The sequence below is a fragment of the Symsagittifera roscoffensis genome, chromosome 9, assembly GCF_963678635.1.
Source record: "Symsagittifera roscoffensis chromosome 9, txSymRosc1.1, whole genome shotgun sequence".
NCBI classification, from domain to species: Eukaryota; Metazoa; Xenacoelomorpha; order Acoela; family Convolutidae; genus Symsagittifera; species Symsagittifera roscoffensis.
Window position 1 is genome coordinate 43,060,848 of NC_087070.1, and position 23,931 is coordinate 43,084,778.

Here is a 23,931-nt window from a genome sequence, read left to right on the forward strand (position 1 = left end):
ATCAATATCTGATAATTTGAAAATTCAAATTTTGAAAATAATTATCTTTGAAAGTTTTTGCCAAAATTTAAAAGTCTGATTCTTTCAGTATATTATTTGTAAAAGAAAGTTCTTATACATTTTAGATAGCTTCCAATGCAATGTAAATGCGAGTCAATCCAAATTTTGGAGACATTAGTTCTGAGTAAATTATGCTTTCTGTCACTTGTGTTCGGTCACGAACACATGCCGAAAATTTCGAGATTATTTTTTTTTAAAACCATTTTTTTTTATTTATGAGAAAATGCTACAATTTCCGTTTATGAAAAAAAAAACTAATCATAAATTTTTCACGCAATTTTCTGTATACATGGAATTGCATGAAAAATGTACGATTAGCATTTTTCCATATATGAAAAAATTATATGCGTAGCATTTTCGGTCAATCCGAGGCATTGAAGCAATTTTATGCATTGAGAAACGAAAACATTGAAAACTATTGAAAAACTTCATGTTTTAATTGTTATAAACGATAATTCAAGCTTTCTAAATTAATTTTTAACTTTTCGACACTGTTGAACAAAAAAAATTCGGCACTGTTGAACAGTTTTTTCATCTTCGGCACTGTTGAACAAATTTTTTTGAACTAAAGTTCCGTGCTCAAACAATTATTGTCTGTAAAATTGCAGCAAATTAGTAAATTTTTGTTTTTTAAGTCTAGGCTGGTTGTATTCGGGTCTTTTCTGTTATACTGCCCAAAATTATTAAAACTTAGAATGAGTTAATTATGTTTGAAATTAAGCTTCGGATTTCCTTCGCATTTGTTTTTTTTTGTCCAATCAGAATGAATCAGTATGTTCCTATCTTCAATATAACAAAATGATGAATTTTGCTCTCTGGAACAGAAAATATCATAATTTCAATTGAAAGAAGCTAAGTTGATGCTGAAAATTTTTCTTGAAGCCAGACTTTTTGTTTTTTGGTACGATAGAGTTAACTCTATGAGAAGAAGCAAGGCTGCCTTCAAAGGGGAAGTATTCAAAGAGGAAGCTTACGGTCAATAAAAAACGTTCGTGTGTTGTATGTAATATTTCAAAGGAAAAGTCTTGATATTAGTGTAACCGCACCGAGTTTTATGGACAAAAGTTCGTTACAAGTCCGAAACGATTCAACAGTTTTTTCAAATCCAGCTAAAAAGAATCTGAATTCGGAGAAAGCAGCGTGAAAGTTATGATAAAATATTAGGAGTTGGAAAATTCAGGCTTGCTTGAAAAAGGTCTTATTCCATAATTACAATCCATTAAAATCGTTTTTTTATGGATTTTAATGATTTTAAGTTTATTAAATATAGTCCACTTTTGTGCTCTGTAATCGATTGTCTTACATTTTTATTGATAATGACATTTGAAACTCTAGTCAGGGTAGATAATTCATATGCAGTTAGTTAATCGGTGATGTTTTCACTTTTTATATTCATATGAAATATTTGTGCCAAATATTAGTATGTTGCATAATAAACATTTTCTCCCTAATTATTAAAAGTTTTCTAGCTTTTTTTTGAATGCGTGCAAGGGGTAAGCTGTGTTTTATTACATATACTTATAATCAGTAGCGGATGTAGGGAGGGGGCGGGGGGCGGACGCCTTTCTCCCCTTCCTCAGGGGTTCGACCCCTGCCGACCCAAAAGGTCTCCCTTTGTATTATTTTGAGATATCATTTTTGGCTAACTGACCTTAAATTTGTTCTAAAGGCGCCTTAGGCGCTAATCTTCGCTAATTTTGAGGGGGGAGCGCGCGCCGAAAAAACGCGATTTTTTGGTCGAAATTTTCAAAAAAAGTGCCTAAAAACGCCTTTTTTGGCTTTTTTTCAAATAGGGTCTTCATAGTGGTTTGGGAGAGCTCAGAAAATCAATTTGCTCAACTTAAAAAAAAGGTCGAGAATATTTTCAAAAGTTTTTCGAGAAATTCCTAGATCCACGCCTGCTTGTAATGAAGCTCAATTTTGACTCTACCAATCATAATTATACCTTCTTGCCTAACAAAAAAAATTTACAATGATGATTTAAAAACCAGAAACAGCAACTTTAAGGTGAATGAAAACTGTTTCTTTGCATGTAAATGGTATCAATTCTAATAGCTTTCCAGACCAGTATATTAACCGTAATTTTTGCGACCAATTTTTATTGCGCGTGTTTTCATGATTCTTGCAATTGATTCAAAAACCTTTTTTTTTCGGTTCCCGTTAACTTCCGTGGAATACGATTTCCTGCATGCAATTTTTATGACTTTTGAGTGATAAGTTATAATAAACTTGTCAGTGTGAACAGTTTTCAACCCCTTAATTGCGATTAGAACAGTTTTTAGACAGTTTTATATGGCAAAATTACGATGTGATAGAGAACTAGAAAAAAGCCCAGAAACTAAAAATTGTTTGTTCAAAATTACAAGACTGACTTTCGGCACAATACTTGTTTGAATCACAGAACTGAGCTTTTACAGAGTTTTTTCTTTCTAAATGAGAACTTAAACAGTCATTTTGCATGTTTTTTTTGTCTACGAGGTTTTTCGGCTAAAAAGGTTGCAGCTTAGGTTTTATCGGTTCATTAGCCTAATATTGCGCCATTTGTTCGGCAAAAGTTTTTCACGCTGAGGAGAGATCGATTTTTGATTTTTTAATTTTCAAATTCTTATGACATCATTTTTTGACGCAATGGTCGTCTACCCAAGTATTGTCGGCTTAGTTCCCACTTTGAAAATTTGAAAGATATACTTTTGTCATTATTTTTTCCGGCTAACAATTTGCTTTCACGTCACCTCCGGCTATTTTTTTTAGCTATGTAGTCATACTTTTTGATGATGTATAGCAGGTTGCGCGAAGATGCATTTCGACGAAAAAAAAAATGATTCTGATGAAAATTTTAATGTCGAACAAACGTACAAATCAAACTGAATATTTTGAAAATGGATGGCTTTTATATACTGTTATAATAAACTAAATTAACGCTTTCGATAACTTTCCCACAAAAAAAATGTCGAAAGTAATATCTGGAAAATCAAAATTTTCTGCCCCCTAAGTCACTCTGGCTGATCGTTTCGGGTAAAAATTTTACGGCTGATCAGTCATTTTTGCTTTAAATTTTCCTGTATATAAAACACCATGATTTATCTTGTTCAAAAGTATTCTAATTCTAATTATTTTTTTAAATTTCCACAACCCTGGCGTAAGATTTTAATTCTTTTTTTGGCTTTAGAGGAGAACTCGAACAGTCAGTTTGTGGGTCGAGTGCGTGCATTTGACGTGAACGATACTCGAGGTAGCACTGTGTCCTTCAGTCTGGAAGAAACCGTCTACTGTGACAAATTTGGAATCGACGACGACGGTTAGTTGGAATCGATCCGGTGTCCTTTTGGACCAAACCCCTCCCCCCTTCCCAATGCAGTGTGTGCGTGTTTGTGTTTGGGTGAGGGTTTTGACATGATTCTAAGCTGGAATTGTCAACCAATCAGAAGCGGGTAATTTTCATGCAGCGCTTAGCAAATTTAATCCGAATTAATGCTGGGTGGAAGATATTAACTTGGTCCAACTGGAAGGTGGATGTTAACTTGATCTGTCTTTTCTGGGGCTCAACGAAAAATGTTTTTGGCTCTTTGACAACTGCTCTAGAAAGCTTCAAAGTGATTTGCTGAAATTTGTACCACTTAATCAAAAACTACCCTGATTTTCAAACAGAAGCTATTAAACATTCTGGTAATTCTGGGCCGTATTGCAGAAAAAACCCTCAGATCTGTTTCTAGCCTTTTTGGCGGCTTTTTTATTTCAATGAAGAGCCCGAATGCGCTAAATTTCTCAACCAATCAACAATCGCTGAGAGCGATTATCCAAAACTGACTTATTGTTCCGACTTTTGAAGAAATCGACGAAATATTTGTGCTCGGGGTGGTTTTTTTTCTTCAGATAAATTTCGACTTTGTCACAAACAACTTTTGAAAAGATTTTTTAATAGCATTCAAAAGGTATTGTTGTCCTCATTGAATGGAAGCGTTTGGTGTAATTTGGTGCCTCTATTATTTTGCTAAATGCATGGTATTTTTAATAGCATGAGGGGATGATTTTCAAAAAATATATATATATATATATATATATTTCAATTTTTTTTGAATTTTTGATCCTTTTTTCTAAAGTAAAAACTATACTCCCTGTAAAAGGTAGTCGGAACATCTAGGGCTTCGCCCTGATGTGAACAGTCTTGTTTTCTTGCTTTATTTGTTCATTTTTAAGAAAACTGAATTATGATTGGCTTATACATGCTAGGTTTTTGGGCAGCCGCTGCATTAGTTTTGAGAGACTCTCCCATCATGCTTGTGTCAGGATGGAGCTCTTAATGTTTTACTTCAAAGAAAATTTTGAGAACATTTGAAAGTTTTCTTAAATTTTTTTAAACGTTTTTGGCTCTACAAGCAGTATCATGTAAATAATTGTTACGAAAAGAGGTGTTTTTGTAAAAAAAAAATGGCTTCTAGAACTGAAGTAGAAGTCTTTGCTCCCGCCCTGAGCACGTTTCTTTTTCCAGTTTTTTCCCATGCGTTGACGTAATATTAGGAGCAAATCAGCTGGAAAAAACGAAGACCACTACCATTTAACTTGTCTCAAACTAGTTTTTGAAAAATGAAACTTGTTTTTCTGTGATCTCAGCTTCTTCGATTAGTGAATTGGCTTTAATATGATTAAAATTGAAATTCATACATTATTTGGCTCCGGATTTTGCCGAACAAAACAGCAATCAACCCGAAAAAGGCAGTTTCAGAAAAGTCATTTTGTGATATAGTTATTAACATAATTTGGTGCTAAAATGCATGTTTTTTTCTCATTCAAAAAGATCATTTCACAATTCTCTTTGCTAATTTAGGCTTCTAAAGTACTGAGGTTATTCGATAATTTTTTAAATCGTTTTTTCTGTGCAATGATCAAAACGATTTAAAAACAGCAAGTTGGATAATGGAACCTGATCTAAACTACATTTTATGATTGGATAATTTAGATATTTTACCAATGTAAAGTATTTAATATTAACCAATCATGATCCATCTAACTAACAACCCACTTATTTGTAAGTGCTGAAGTTACTTGTAATTTCAGCACCAGAGAGATTTGAATTTAACTTAGAAATTAGTTGGACTCTCCCGAGCACTTCAGCAGCCGCAATAAACCAGTATACCCTAGATCTATTGAGCCTAGCAGAGACTAGTTAAACAACCTGAGACTAGATAGTATAAGAGTAAGATTAGGATCGGTATTAGACTAAGAAGTTGCACGAATCTATCCGGCCGAAAATAAGATAGCGTGACGAGCAGACGGTGTACCCTATCCGAAATTACTCTATGAGTTAACCAACTCGGTCCTAACTCATCTGGTGCGACCATAAGTCTCGAACAAGACCTTAATAGCTTAGAATTAACCAAAATAGATTAGAAATTAGACAAAAACATTTACAAAATGTTATACGACAATAATTTAATCGAAATGTCTCTACGACTCAATAGATCAGAGCCAATATTCCGAACCATAACAGAACTACCCGGAATTGGAAGAAGACCTCGAACCAGAGACGACATACGACAAAGTAGAAACTTGCCATATAGCTATATGATAGTTAGGCAAAAACCAGAACAAACTTTTATATTTAGAATACTACTGGCAATGAATTTAGATTTTCATTTGCAAACATAAAACCTTGAAGTTAATCTTCAAAATCATTTCAGGCGCTAAACAAAATTATTAATATACAATAACGATTGATAAAAAGATCTAAGATCGTTTTCCTAAAACTCTGCAGTAATATACAAAATATGTTTGAAAAATATTTATTGAAAAATAAAAAATAAAAATTAGTAGCATGACAATAAATGGTTAGTAATCATAAATATTCCTGTTGTTCCAGCTCCATCACCTAAAACATAACAGCAATCATAAACCCACTAATATCATCAAAACACTAAATCTTTCCTTTACACACATTTAAAAATTTATTAAAACTTAAATTCACTTAATTTTAAAACCAGATCATCAAGGCTTCTCCTTGGATCTTAAATCATTTTCTACTTAATTAAATTTCAAATTTGATCATCAAGGCTTATCCTTGGATCAAACAGAACAACTTTGTTCTCCCCCACCCACTTAATTAGTGTCTAACGACCTCAAACGTCGATTCACTACCCAACCCTTTCTAAAGACCTAAGACTAATAGAAATTTTTAAACAAAACTAATCATTCAAATTAGGATAAATAGTGAAGAACTTCGGTTATTCATCCTTCACTTGACCCCCCCTCTTACCAGACCCAGGATAAATCTTAGACTTAGTAAGTTTAAAATAGTATCTAACGAACTACTCGCGTTCTAATTATACCTGAACCTTGTGGATCGATTTACTATTCTCCAACCCTTGAACACAATCACTACCCCTAAGTAAGATTAAGTAAGTTAACACCTTAACTTATACTAGCCACGAGAAAGTAAAAAATCATTCTTCGGAATCGATATACTTTTCTCTCCAACCCTGAACAAATAGACCCAGGTTAAGCTAACCAAAAAATCGTAAGAACTAACAGTTTAGGAAAATAGAAATCATTTAACAACCTTTTGCATCCGTCATCCTAAACCTTATGTCATTTAAAAACCTAGGAAATAAACAAACAATCGTTTTACACAATTGTGAAATAGATAACAAAAAATACGACCTTGTAATCACACCTCATACACAAACAGTTGGATACATTCGAACAAAACGACAAACACTAAAAAGAAAAATAATAACGAAACAAAGACAAATAACACGAAAAAGATTTTCAAAAAATCGAAACGCATTTTCAGAATCAGAAACCAACAGTTTAGACGAACTTTACAAACTAAAAGAATCAATAGATAAAAATTACCCACTTCACGATCAATTATATTTTTCTGACTCAGAAACAACTTCAAATTCATCAAAAAGAGGAAAAAGAAGAATAAAAAAGCAGTATAAACACAAACCAGTACATTTATACAATTGGAATCAACCAATTCGACACATTAATAATTACATATTAACAGTCATCGAACGAAAAAATGAGCTCAACGCACACTCCAGGTGAAGAAAGTCCAGATGATGATGAAATCTTTCTTTTTATAGTAGATGCAACCACTGATAGAGGACAGCATATATTTTGCAAAAATTTACTATTAAATTTATTTGAACCCGGAATTAGTCCATGTAAAACAGAGTTCCCAGATGTAAAAATCAAAAGACAAATCATAGACCACTACTTAAAAGATATATGCAACATAACACAACAGTATGGAATCTACTCCATAGAATTCACCTCACCAAACCATAATAATAGAAAATATACAATTCAAACAGACGACCTTGATTTAGAATTTTCAAAAGTTTTTTCAGAATATATAAAAAGCATCCAATATCATAACTCACAAAGAGCAAACTCCATATTCACCAATGAAGTTTTCGCAATAATATATAGTTATATTTCGATATTAGAAAACGAAATCCCAATAACAAATGTCTCACCGACAGAAACATCTAAACATTTAAGAGTACGACATGAAATCACACTACTCTCTAGTTATTTAAACATCATTAAAGAAAATTTCACGAAAGACGACGTTTCACAACATACAAAACACGATCTACAAAAAATTTTGGCATGGTTCATAATAGATTATTTCACACACAATATTGATTTAATTGCACAAGCAAGAAAAAATTTTAGACCCCAAAACTCGTACGATGATACCGCTATCACAGAACAATCAGATTATGTTTGGGACCCCGAATGGTCTCATCCCGCATTTATAAGCTTCCCACAAACAATCTCAAGTCAAGCAATAAGTACGATATCTTACATAAGAGATTATGTAAAAGTAATACCATTAACCATTGATGCAACACCATTAAACTATAATACATTTTTGCCCGATACACAAAATAATAGTTTAAACTCTACAGTTATACACAATGAAAACCTCAATGGAACTAGGAATCTTACTCAACAAGATATCCAGACACCATCACACTTCATAAATGAAGAAATTGTACACACAACAACTACACAACAAAGTATTTCACCAATACGCCCAAATTTAACAACACCAAGAAAAACAAATCCTTCACAAACACAGGTAACCTTACAATCAACCGTTAAACCTTCGGTTGCCCCTAAATATTCACATATGGATTACCAAACATACAGACCCATGACAATACCATCAAAAACACGCAAAACATTCACTAGAAACAACTTTACAGACCATAATTATAATTATACACATCCATCAAAAACATATAACCAACCACAAAGAAATTTTAACCAATATACAAGATCTCGAAATTGGGATAACCCAATGACCCAATCTAATTCAATAAATTTCCAAACAAATCCTCCACAGGATCACAGTGAAAATTACCCATTTTTTCAACAAAATAAAAATAAAAAACAGACATCTTATCAAATGGATTATTTATCCTCAGATGATGATTTCTTACAACCAGATATATTTGCACCAAATACTCAAGAATATCGTAGACAAGGAATACAGAGAACACGTACAAATCATAGAAATTTTTCTCCACAACCAATAGATGCACAACATCAACAACCAATTCAACAACAAAATCTAATTAATACACAATCTTTTCAACCAATTCAACAACAAAATCCAATGACTGCACACTCGTATCAACCATCACAAATGCAAAATGAAATACCACTCCCATATTATCTCCAACAACATGAAATAACAAGAAACCAACTTTCAAATTTTTCTCAAATGCCAAATGCAGCAGAATCATTACAAATGACAATGAATCCATACCTTATGGGTGGATCATCAATAACATCAAACAAACCTTTAATGGTTTTCACAGGAACAGACCCTGAATACTCTGTAGAAGATTATTTAAATGCAGTAACAGCAAACCTGATTTTAAATATTGGACCTGAACCAATAAATACGCCACTACATCAAAATTGGATACATCGACGCACAGCGTTAATACAAACAACCTTAGATGGCGCAGCCCAAAAATGGTTTTCAGTACTACCTCTAGAAATAAAATCAAACTGGAAAAGGTTTACACAGGAATTTTCAAAAATGTTTGACTCCGAAAGAAACAAACAACAACAAAGAGTTTTATGTAATGAAATTCGCAGATTACCAAACGAAACCATCAAGCAAATAGCAGTACGAATCGAAACACTAGTTCGAAAAGCATATTCATTAAATACACATGACTATAAAAACACAAAGATGACAGAAATCTTAATGATGACCTTAACACCACAATTAAGGAAAATAGCAATAAAAAAGAGAGCATCCCATCCTTCTTCAATTCGAGAACCCGATTTAGATTTTCGAAAACTAGTAGACAAATTAGAACAAGCAGAAATCACGATGAAACTAGAAGAAACGGAAAATCTGAAATTACAATACGTTAATAGAATTGAAACGACTCCCACTAATATTAATAATATACAGGAATCAGAGACAGACCTCGTTGAAAAAATCACTGAAATACTCAATATTTACGAAAAGAACCCGAACTTTAAAGGCAAACCATCTTTCAAAAAATGGTGTAATTATTGCCGACGATACGGACATAGTATTTCCGAATGTAGACAAAAACAGCAAGACAATCAAAATAAACCTCAAAAATATAAAGAACCAAATAAATCATTCTATCAATACATGAAAAAAGATCAAAATCTACCGAACAAAACAGTTTACAGCAACAACAGTTCAGGAAAACCACTCCCGAACAATACAAATTATACAAGAAATCAATCACCATATAACTCAAGTTATAGAGGAAGATCACCAGAACGAAGAAACACGAATAATTCATCACAAAATCACTACAATAGACCAAATAGTCGAAATAACTACTCCAGATCAAATTCAAATACACAACGATTTGTTTCTAGATCTAATTCCCAATCAAGAAATAACTACTATCCAAACAACCAATCACGAAATTCATCATACAATAGGAATAGAAACTACTCCTATAATCGAAATAGAAGTTATTCAAACAACCGAAACCAGAATTACCCGAACAATCAATCAAGGAATAACTCATATAATAGATCGAACTATAACAGACCAAACAATAATTACCAAAACAGATCGCGAAATAATTCACAAAATCGACACTCAAGTTATAATAATCGTTATAGAAATTATTCCCAATCACCACACCGGAATAATAATAACTATAATAATTCTAATAATCGCCACAGAAGTAGTACACCTAAACATCAAAGACAAATCAATCAAGTACAGTCAAATCCAGAAACAACATCAGACCCTCCAGGTATTGATGACACAGTAACTGATACGTTACAACTCAATCAAATAAACTGTACATCATCAGATTCAGAAAGTGATACTGAAAACACTCTTTCTATCAATATGATAAAAGTCGAAAATGACTATGAATCTGTCATATATGAACAACCCTTTCCATCACACATATATGAAAATCAATCAGAATTTCTTCAAAATTATTACACTACACCCATAAATTCCACACCAACGACGCAAGAAACAAACGAGATTAACACTACAGATCAAACCAATAAAAATACCAAAACAAAATGCTTGAATACAAACCACATTTATCAAAATATACAAAAAGAACAACCCAAAGAAAAAATTTGGACAATACCATTTCTCTTAGAAAGCCCAAGAAATAAAGAATTTCAACCACCAGACCTTGAAATAGATTTTTTAATTGATTCAGGAGCAGAATCAAACATAATAAACATCCCCACATGGAATGAAATAAAAACTTTACACCCAAAGCTAACACCTCTTGAAACCTCCAGTAAGTTAGCAACAGCACAAGGATCAACATTGATAAACTACGGAAAAATCCAATTATTTCTCCTCCCCACCAGAACAATGGAACAAAGCAAAATTTTAAATAAGCCATTTAAACAAATATTCCATATCACTGACATTAAATATAATATCATTGGAATACCATTTATTTCGAAGTATATACCAACAATTAACATACTAAATAGTAAAATATTAATCAAAGATAAATATACAAAAACAAAAGAAACATCCTTAACATTTTTTCAAAGATTAAATAAACAACCACCATTCTTTTCAAAATTCTACCCGATATTTAACCAACAAAGAAAACACCTAAAACCACTATCAGGAAATATCTATAATTTTTCAATCAAACAAGTTCACCAATATGATAAAGAACAAAACAAACAAAAATTCTATATGTCAGAATTTGAATTCAAACCTATTCACAAATTTTTCAAAATCACAATCTCATCCATAAAATATTTGAAAAATTCGAATTCCGATATCATTTCCTTACATGTCTATAACAACACACCTTACCAAGTAACATTACCTTTAGGACTTTTAGGATATTGTGAAACCAACGCTACAATATCACCAATACACGAAAAAGCCTATCGCGTAAATAATATACTCCAATTACTAGATATTTGCCAATCTACAATTCTTAATGAAGAATTATCTATAAATAATATAATAAGTAACGAAAACAGAAATACGGATTATTTCACAAAAACTCCATATTTCAAACCTACATTCAACATAAGTAACTACACAGAGGACCAACAAAAATTTTTAACAATGTTTAATTTCCAACATTCACAAATAACACAAGACGAATTCGAAAAATTAGCCAAACAGCTAATTAAATATTCATCAGTCTATGCAACATCAAAATTCGATGTTGGAAAAATCAGTTCATCACTACATCTCCCGTTAAAACCAGACGCAGTTTTCAAAAAACAGAGAGCAAGTAAAGTACCAATTCACTTACATGATAAAGTGAACAGATTACTCGATATTTTAGAACAATACAACATTATATCACCAGTTAATAAAGAAGAACAACCAAAAGGCAACACATTTATCAACCCCGTTATCATTCTAGCTAAAGGAGAATCATTAAAAATCGTTCTCGACGCTAGATACCTCAATTCACTCATAGATGAATCAAAATGTAATTGGCCCATTGAACCAATACAAGTTATTTTAACAAAAATAAACGGCAAATACTTTACAACCGCCGATATGAATAGTGCATACAATCAAATGCCACTAGATGAACAATCACGACGTTTAACACAATTTGTTATCGGAAACCAACAATATGAATTCAACCGCTTATTCTATGGAATATCCATAGGACCAGCAGCATTTTCAGCTTTTATGAGCAAAATTTTTAGACCACTGATACTCAAGAAAAACGCAATCACCTATTTAGACGATGTTTTTATGCAATCACAAACAAAAGACGAGATGTTCAATGTTTTAGAAAAATATCACCAAATACTTCAGAACGAAAATCTGAAGGCCGCCCCCGATAAATCACACTTCTTTTTGACAAGAGTTAAATTCTTAGGACATAATATAGAAAGAAAAACAATCACTCCATTGAAATCACGCATTGATGCTATTCAAAAACTTCAACCACCAACAAATAAAAAGAAAATCCAAGAATTTCTTGGAATGTTAAACTTTTTAAGTAAATATGTTTATAAAATGCAATTATATCTACGACCATTTTATAACATCCTTAGACAACAAAATAATTTTGAATGGAACACAAAACATCAAACACGATTTGAAGAAGTAAAGAAACTTTTAACAGAACAAATTTCAAACACAATTCCAGATTCAAATCAACCATTTTATGCAATGTGCGATGCTTCGAACTTTGGCATCGGTGCAGCACTATTACAATCACATAATGGTACAAATAAAATGAACCTCATATCAGCAAATTCTCGATTATTCACTCAAGCAGAGCTACGACTCTCAACTCTAATGAGAGAATGTACAGCCATAATATATACACTGACAGAATATGAATTTCTGATACTTGGATCAAAACATCCAACAGTTCTATTCACAGACCATAAACCAATCATCTTTCTCTTTACACAAAAATCTAACCCAAACCACCGAGTTTACAGATTTCAACTAATTCTAATGAAATTCCCAAACTTACATATAGTTTGGACTGCAGGAAAAAATCTTGCATTACCAGACACCTTAAGTCGAAATACACCACCTGAATTACTTACACGAAAAACAACAGTTGAAATACCCAAAAACATAAAATTCTATCTTGCAGAAAACGAAACATCACCCCGATTGGAATGCAAATATGCAGTAAAAACTGATATTGAACAATCACAAATAAATAGTTTACAACATTTCCCACTTTATTTAGATTGTCAAAATAATCATTATGAAGTTGATTTACTTGGAACATCAACTTTCAAACCAATCCCATATTCTCAATGGATAAAAAATAACACCCAACAAAAACGAACAAAACAACACCCGCCTAAAAAAGACCATTTTCCACTAATTGAAAAAGAAGATTTAACTGATAAAATAAATTTATCAGGACCACAAACAAATGATTCAAAATACACAATAAATCAAGTTTTTGACCTCCATGACCCACTTGATACAATACCTTTATCTAAATTAGAAATCGAAAACATTTTTCTCCCCCCAACAGAAACAATTACAATTTCAACACTGAAACAATATCAAAACCTTGACCCAGTAATTCGACAACTGAAATCATGGCACAAATATAAAACTAAACCTATCAAAGCAGATTCAACCATTCTAGGAAACAAAACACTCCTCCGATACTTTCGCAAATTTAACAACACAACCATTAACGAAAATACAGACCTTTTAGAGTATAACCTGAATGAATCTACAGTTCCATGTCTCCCTTTAAGTATGATTCTTATAGCTTTTAATATTTCACATACACAAAATATTAAAGGACACTCTGGATCAGAAAAAACATATTCAAATTTTATACAAAACTTTTATTTCCCAAATGCACCAATTTGGATAAAAGTACTATGCAATGACTGTATAGTATGTCAACTAAATAAACCTTGCCCAAATCAAAAACAAATAGCAGAAAAACAAGATTTTAAAGGACAAAGTTTGTACTTTAATCATCGTATCTCATTTGATACTAAAGGACCAATTTCACCCTCATCAGAAGGAAACTCCTACATTATGGTAATTGTTGACGCATTTACACATTATGTAGCACTTAACCCAGTACCACATTGTAACGCTTATTACGCTTACACAACACTCTATGAACACTGGATAGCAAAATTCGGACTACCAGAAATTTTAGTTACAGACAACGGTACAGAATTCATAAATAATGAAATTATCACACTATGTCATTTATATAACATTAAACACAAACCACGTACATCTCATGCACCTTGGACAAACGGCTTAGTCGAAGGTATGAACCGTTCATTACAAGAATATCTTAGATGTATCATCAACGGAAATGATACAAAATATACCGAATGGTCAGCAGATGTAAAATTATTTCCCTTAGCGTATAATTCACAAATTACGACAACTTTAGGAATGTCACCATACGAAATGGTTTTTAACCAAAAGCCACGCAAACCAATAATGTTTACAGCAAATTCTCATAAAAACGCACAAGGTTATTGTCAACCAAATAAAGACTCAATTTGTTATAACCTACCTTTACATACACACGATGAAGATCATTTTCATCACCCACAAATTCTTAAACTAGCCTCCGGTACACACACCGAATGGATTCTAAATAGAGATAAAAAACACAATGAAATTTATCAAAAAATAACAAAAAAGTTATTACAAAGACAAAACATTAATGAACAAATCAATTCACGTTTTACAACAGCCTCCGAATTAAAAATTGGAACATTTGTTTTAATACCTAATTTTAATACTCAAAAAGGAATTTCTAAAAAATTACAACCCCTTCGAAAAGGACCATACCAAATAATTGCAAAACCCACTGATGTCACATATAAAATTACCGACTCAAACAAAAAAGAAATCGTTCAACATCGAAACAACCTATTACCTTATTACCCAAAAGAATACGCACTCCGCGAATTAACTCAATTATATTCTTTCACAGGATTAAAAATCATCCAAAATGAACCACATCTGAAAAACACAGAACAAAATGATAACCCCACCGAAAATCAAAACACAAAACCAACCACCACCAAAAACAATACACAAAACCATAAAGAATCCCCAAAACAAAGAAAAAATAGAAAAATGACCGAACAAATAATACCCCAAGAACAAATCGACAAATCAGAAAATAGAAAAACAACAAGACTCCGAAATCAACCACGTAAAAACTATAAAATATTCATCCCCCAATCTAAAATTTTAAAGAAAGTGGAATTTCAAAAGTAATTTTAACATTATACTTCACTATCTAGATCAACAATATTTCCCCAACTCAGACCACGAATACCCCCAAAGCAAATTTGTTAACTTAGCCTAAAGTAACAAAATGAACATTTTAATTAGCCTAAAGTATAAAAATCTCACCATACCCCGGATCATTTGACAAACAAAAATAAAGAAAAAGACGACCTCCCAGTCACCATGAAAATTGCCCCCAACAATTTTTTACAAAACTCAACCCACTTGTCAAAAAACTAATAAATAATCCGACCACACTAGAAAATCGCCTCAAACAGCAAAAAATATTCGACCAAGAGATCATTTTTTAAATGCTCTTCTCTCAATCAGTTACTCAAATACTCATAAATCTTAAACATTTTTTTACAATACTTGAAACCTTTATAATATTTCTTTTTGATATACTTGAATCTTTTCTAATAATCCTAATCATTTTTTGTAACATTTTTTTAATTTTCTACACTATACTCGAACTATTCCTCCAACTTTCCAAAACCCTTGATTACATCCACAGGTACGATTCATATAACTTGTCTAAATGATACGAACAATTTTCAGTAGAACCGATATTTTTTTATTGTTTGTAATTTTCATAACATTTTTATCATCCCTCATTTTGACAATATGTAAATGTATAAAGAAAACAATCTTCACATTTGCCCTAGCAACAATCCTTCTAATTCTTTTTTTGGAAGAATACTATAATAAACATAAACCTTCCCACTAAAGTAACAATTCAAAAATCCATCAAAAATTGCTACCCAACAGTCACAGAATCAGTCTTCACCGACATCATCCCAAGATAACCAAACACCACCTTCAACTACTCAAAATCCTCAAACATCTACACGAATTTCTTTTCAAGACAATCCATACACTTTTGAAGAACGACATGCTCGTTTATCAGAACCACTAGAACCAGTTCAACGACAAGCACCTTTAAGCGAACCAACATATAACCTATACCCAACACTACCACAAGAACTAAGTAGAATAAGAAATTCTAGTCAAAACCAAAATACAGTCGAAATAAATAGACAAATTATACATCCTCGACGAAACAGAAATCTTCAAACTCCCCGAGTTCGTTTTGATATACCTCAATCCCCATCACAAAACACTCCAGAAAACACCATTGATACATTACCAGAAACCCCTACGATTCTTTCACAACGTAGCACCTCAAGCCTACCATCAGAATACTTAGGTTCAACACCAACATCTGAACAAATACGTGAAAATCCCTTTAACCCCCCAAACCAGGCATCACGACTACCATATTGGACAACACATTCATTTCCACAAGGTGAATTAAATTTAGTCAATAATCCAATAGATATTTCTACGGATACAACAACATCCTCATCACTACCAGAAACATTATCACTACCATCAACACCCTCAATAAGCCAGATTTCACCACCACCTTTTAACTTAAATTTTCCAAATAATCTCGACGCCAGATATCGAGAACAATCATCAATAAATATTCCTTTAAGACTAGATTGGAATACATTTACAGCACCTCCACCACTATTTGGACAACATCAAGAAAGTAACCGCCTTCATAACTGGGCACTTAATAGATTACAATATCGCCAAGATATTCACAACGATATCCGTGATCACAATATTCAAATACTCCAACAAAACAGTTTACAATTAAAGTTTGAAATCACAGTTAAGTTAAATAATATTACCCAACATCCCTACCCATTAAATCCACCTAACATAACAGCTCAATCACTACCACCACCGTTTATAACTACTGAAGTAATATACAAATACGACAGATATACCAAAAACACAATTGGCTACATTACATTTTATAATCCATACTCAGGATTATCATACACATGTATATTCTAAAATTATTAATTTTTCTCCAACTCCTTTTTCTAGTAATCTCAAATCAAAACATAAACCCTTCTCCTCGTACAGGACCACAAGATTTATTAGTAACACATTACGATTGTGAAGAAAATGAACAAAAAACACTACATAAATATGCAATAAATCAAGTATCACAATGTGAAACAGAACCACAAGCTATAGAAACCACAGATGTAATAGCAACACTCTATTCAAAAGCCCGAGCAACAACAGTTACAGGTTATAAATTCACAGCAACATTTTCCGAAAAAAAAGTACATTGTTCACAAGTCTCGAACGGAAACAAAAACCGACTTGACCATGAATCATTCTATCAAAGTAATATAGAACGTCTTTTACATCTCAATCCCGACGATTGTAAAAATGAATTACTTAGACTAAACATCACACAAAATAAAAACTCCCAAAGAAAGTTAGTTAATTTTCAAGTTTTTCCAGACTCTGTACATCAATCACAACTTGAAAGACACCAAGGACATATAAAACTAGACGAAAAATACCCGTATAACGGCGCACACGGACGATTAACCTATGACCTACACGATAAACATTGGATACCACACATTGGTATAAATGACCCATCAAACTGCAAAGCAGACACAAAAAATAAAGGATACCAAGAAATAATGTTTTTTGATTGGAAAATACAACTCGAAAAAATACAACTAACACGAGATTTATCAGATAATACAATGATCTATCAAGGAATCCGATTACCTTGTAAAAATGATCAAGGTTATTGCGACCCTACAACAAGAACACAAGCAACAATTGTTTGGTTCCCCGAAGATACATGTACAACATTTCAAGTAGCAAAAATACACGCTCGTATGATAAAATTTCACGAAAAATATTTTATACAATCAATTCCATATGAACAAGTCCATCCATCACGAAAACTAAGTTCTAATTTTAGAAACATAGACAATATAGAAAATAAATTGACACGTTTTCAAATATATCAAGAAACAGAACTTGCATGTAAATACAGGAATCCACTTCACAGAACACAATACTCTGAAATATTAGTTGAATACGAAAAAGGATTCGACATGACCACTGGAAAAGTAAAAATCGACCCATATGCCACAGGTCATCCTCCAAACGAAGGAACATCCTATATACCAGTTAATTTTGAAAAAAGCAACGGACAACCTGGTGGACATCTAAAACCCCATGACACCAGAAGCACACGCTTACAAGAATTATCACTAATGAATACTACATATTTCGGTAATATCCACTATGATATTCATTTAGATATGAAACTAGATTATACAATTAGCCGAATTTTTCAAGAAATGTCACTCTCCGAATTAGAAACACTACACCAACTATGCGAATTAGAACGAACACAAATATTACAATCACTTGCACTAGCAGTATTAAAAATACCCTATGCAGGATACTTATTATCTGGAAATAGATCAAATTTTTTAGACTATGAAGGAAACATCTTATGGTTTTATACTTGTACTAAAAAAGTATCACCACTATACGTTTTTGAAGATAAACGATGTTATAAAAGAATCCCTATCTTTTATAAGAATAAAGTACATTTCGTGGATACACTTTCACGAAGAACCTATTTCTGGGATACCGCAGTCCCATGTGGATCAGAAAACAGCCACAATGTAGTACAACTAAACCCTGATGAAAATAAATATTATCTTCTCACTCCATATCCCACATTAATGCAATCACTCAAAAAATTTTCACCAGAAAGCATTCGCGCTATTGCTCGAAACCCAAATATAGACTTACAATCAATAGGAATCTATTCAAAATCAGATATTCAACATCACATTAGAACACAACAATTCCAAGAATTATTAACACAAATGGACACTATACAAAGACAATCAATAGACCAAAATTTACGCAAACTTGCAGAAACCGCAGGATTTGCCGATATCTACACGCAAGACTATAGCGGATATTTTAAAGACATTAAAGATTATATATATCTAAACGGTGAAAAATACCGTCCCCAAGATATATCACCAATTAACATTTTTAGCTTTGTTACACTCAAAAATGAGATCCTCGATTTTCTAGGATGGCCCTACTACATCTTAGAAAAATTGACTATTTTATACGCAATGTTTAACTTTATTGGATTTCTTTTCTCACTTTTAAAAGGAATCTACAACACATGTGCTATACACACACAAGTAAACAGACAAGCAAGCGTAGCACGCATACTCTTTGCAGGATTTTTTGGAATCTTTTCTACATCTATAAACAAAATTCTTTTAGACGCACAAATAAAAGAATATAACACAAAAATAGCAACACGACAAAATACATACGACGAAGAACATAACAATGTAGACATAACGCCAACGGCACCACAATTACCACCCCTACCAAATAACCATCCACTATCCCTAGTCCCACGAAATTTTCGAAATTTAGCCATCACACATAATCCAAATTTTCGACTCACCACATCACAAAGTCCCATCCAACATATAATGACACACCAGTCACAAGATGATAATACTTATGAACAAATTATTGAACAACCCCATACCACCGCTTTTCAGTCTCAAAATAATCATTTTTTTAGCCCACGATGAGCCGCCAACTTGGATCACTACACCGATCAAATTCCCACCCAACCAATCTTACCTCTCCAATCCCAATAATACCACTTTTTGCTTTTCCGCCACCCGATTTTTCACCTAGTAATGTAACATCAGGCATGAATTCCGACACTAATTCACACATCTCAGTTTTATATTCCATCTCACAACTCAATAACCCGAATATTGAAACCCCCGATGAATTTGCCGACTCAGAACCATCCCCATCCAATAATTTTCATAACTCTTCTAATTTTTCTCAACCCCCTTTTCAACCCATATTATCCAATAACCCTGACCCCATTACTCCCACACCCTCTTATGCTTCCCAAGTTACCCCAACCTACTCCTCATACCATTCTGACCAATCATCTCATTCTCCAGACACCCCCCGAATCTCCCCAGAGCTAGATAATTTTATTACCCTTCAACAACAACCCTACCACCTTAATACCCCAACCATAAACCAAATCTCCTCCACAATAAATTCATCCAACCCCCCTACCCCTACACCCTCTTCAAATTATACTGAATCATTAGCACCATCATCCACATCAACTGAATCTTCACTCAACACTAATAGAGCTTACCGCACTTTTAAAAGAAAGTTCCCCAACCATCCTTTCCCAGCAAAACCAGGAACAGCCCGTGAATACATCAACCACCCCAAGCATACTAACACAAAAGAATTTTTAGCCATCACCTTACCCTCATTCCCACAATACACCTTAAACACCCCCCACGACACTAACGAAACACGCAACTTTGTAGATGAATACGTTTTAATGCCCACTCTCTCTTGGACCTCATATTATCATTTTACTAATCCTCTTTGCTTACCTTTATCTAACACTCACATCGATATAGAGCGAAATACGGACATGCTATATCGACTCACTACACCACTAACCGCTAGACAATTTACTTACGTTGGATATAAAAAATCACTAAAAACACACACTGCACCTAGAGCTAACGAATATACACTCGAATACTATGATCACAACATCATCAGAGCTAACCAAGATCAATTCTTAGACGACGATCGCTTCGCTAATCCACAAATTACCGAGAAATTTTTCATCAAGACACCATATATATTCACACTAAACATCTTCGACCGAAAGTTTGATCACATTATTTCAGAAGCACTAACAGACACACAAGCATACGAAAGTTTTAAAGAACGCTTCCAAATATTTTCACTAACCTTTCATTTCCTTGCACCACACGAAAGAGATTTACACTGCTCACACGATATTATGTTGCGCACTAAACAAACCCACACATATAGTTATTATCGCTTCATCCAAAATCACTTTGACCTACACACACCCTCTAGACAACCACACCATCGATTTCAATTCATTAATTCCAAATACACTTCACCATTTTTCCTAAATTTCACATATTGTATTAAAGACACTAACCTCCATGGTATTCTTCGTAATTATGACCCCATAACCCAAATGTACATCTTCTGTCCCATCACCAAGACCTTCAACGCCGAAGAATCCCGACCCTTCCTTATCCCGCACGAGTTTGTACAACCTATAGAAATCCCAATTTTAGAATTCATCCACAACACTAAATTCAATCACAAATTATATAATCTAATCCAAAACACACCTTATGAGTTTGCAGTTGGCACTGAAGAACTAACCACTATTAAGGCACTTCAATTGCTTTGGCCACTGCTTCAGACTAAAAATATCATCCGCATCTTAGCTAAACTACTAACAACTTCAGAACTAATTCACGACATCTTCCCCCACGGTTTTTTCCCCGACGACTAACAGGTAAGTATGAATTAAATGAATATAACTAACTAATTAAAATATTAAAAAACTCACCATACTTTATCCATGTTTTCCTTAGATTTTTAGCCTTCATCCGACGATCACCTACAAAAACCACAAAAAACAAATAAAGATCGCAAATTTCATCAAACAGACTTCAACAATTCTATTAATCTCTTACACTTATAAATTTATAAATTTAATACCAATGCAGTAAATTCATTTCTAAAATTTTCCCCACAAGCAGTAAATCTAATTATGATGAAAATTTGTAACTTAAAATTCCCCCATAACTAGCAGTAAATTTCCAAATTCTATGCAGTAAATTAATAAAATGCAAATGCAGTACTAACCTTTTGATATTCTCATTTATTCGCACAGAAATTCTATCCACACTCGCACAGCTCGCCCACGAAGAATTGTTTAAAATAATGAATTTCAGTTTCAAGTTTTCACACTCAACAAATCTAACATATAATAACATGTTTCAAACTTTCCTTTAACCCGGTTGGAAAGGAATCATATACTAAACAAAACTAACCAACGCAGCTTACTAAATACCACAAATCATAGAATAACAGCATGACTAAGAAAAGGAAACCAACGGTACCCAAACCGGATTAACCCAGTTTAAAACTGGATAATTTATTCTTTTGAAGACTATTATAAAGTCTAAAAAAGAAATAATAAAACACAAAAAAGTCGAAAGACAAACCCATACCACGAACAATTTACTTTTTGGAAAAAGGACATAACCAACAAGACATAAGAAAAACCACAACAAACCCAACATAAAACGTTGTCACATAACAGGACCCCTCACAAAAACCGCATGAAATCATACTCCCATTCCTGGCCTAACCCACCAGGAAGGACGTCCTGAGCATGCTCTATAGCCGGCCTAACCCACCGCGCTACATCCACGCTTTGTGACCACACCTCTATTTTTAATAAGAGCTACTCAAGTGTGAGTAACTCTTCAAAATAACCGAACTAAAACAAAAAGCTTTTGTGAAAACAACTAACTAAAATCATAATTAAAAAATATTAAACTAATAAATGTTTTATAAAATGTAAATTACATTATGCAATACATAGATCAGAATACAACACCAAGGACGAACATCTAAAGACAAAACGACCCCACTACACTCGAGAGAGAATGACCAACCACAATCGATATGCCACTCACAATCACAACTCAAAGGATTTAGAGTACGACTTGACTTCGCAGAAAAGGACTTCATTGAACTAGACCAATGACCACCTCGATGTTCAAGTATACGTACAGATCCGAGTAACCAGGCATCCCCTCCACGCACAATCTCCACGCCATTCCCAAACTAGATCAGACACAAAAGAAGTTCTCCACGCAGAACAGAAAAACCTGACATAGCAAACCATTCTGAAATCAGATTGTAGTTTGTTGCAAAGACTTAGTCGTTGTCACTAGAAGACACAACGTCTTATGTCTCTAACTCCAGCTTCCTGGAACTTCTTTAACAAAAAAGGAAACAGAAGAAATATGATGTTCGCCAAACACCAACGTCCATCATCCATCCTTCGAATTGCAGAAGAACTATTCTAAAAAACTCTGTAAAACCCGGATGGGTGGAACCTGATCTAAACTACATTTTATGATTGGATAATTTAGATATTTTACCAATGTAAAGTATTTAATATTAACCAATCATGATCCATCTAACTAACAACCCACTTATTTGTAAGTGCTGAAGTTACTTGTAATTTCAGCACCAGAGAGATTTGAATTTAACTTAGAAATTAGTTGGACTCTCCCGAGCACTTCAGCAGCCGCAATAAACCAGTATACCCTAGATCTATTGAGCCTAGCAGAGACTAGTTAAACAACCTGAGACTAGATAGTATAAGAGTAAGATTAGGATCGGTATTAGACTAAGAAGTTGCACGAATCTATCCGGCCGAAAATAAGATAGCGTGACGAGCAGACGGTGTACCCTATCCGAAATTACTCTATGAGTTAACCAACTCGGTCCTAACTCAATAAGAAAGATAAGAAAAAACTTCAGCTGACAATTACTACTAATTGGTGCGAAAACGAGGGAAAAGTTTTCTCCTTGACAAAAACTAATTGGCACCTCGAGTATTGAAAAATGTAGACAGACTTTCATCAAATTTGATCTCTACCAAAAGTAAGCGACAGAAATTTTTTTGCACTTCGGGTGTCTCAAGAATAACGAAATTTAAGATTAAAAACTATTCGTTCGATAGCAAAGCATAGAACAATTTGACTTTTTCTAATAATGAAAATATTGATATAGGTTTCTTTTCCCATCAAAAGCGCTATAAAGCTTTA

The 23,931-nt window shown here is 33.3% G+C and overlaps 1 protein-coding gene across 4 annotated transcripts in view; it reads left to right on the top strand.

Moving 5' to 3' along the window:
- Positions 1-23,931, top strand: part of LOC134854438 (protocadherin Fat 4-like) — a 158,305-nt gene that overhangs the window by 104,138 nt on the left and 30,236 nt on the right. For all 4 annotated transcript variants that reach the window (XM_063870687.1, XM_063870686.1, XM_063870688.1 and 1 more), the window contains one exon: positions 3,230-3,358. In XM_063870687.1, coding sequence (XP_063726757.1) covers positions 3,230-3,358 — 129 coding nt within the window. The remainder of the gene's footprint in view (positions 1-3,229; positions 3,359-23,931) is intronic.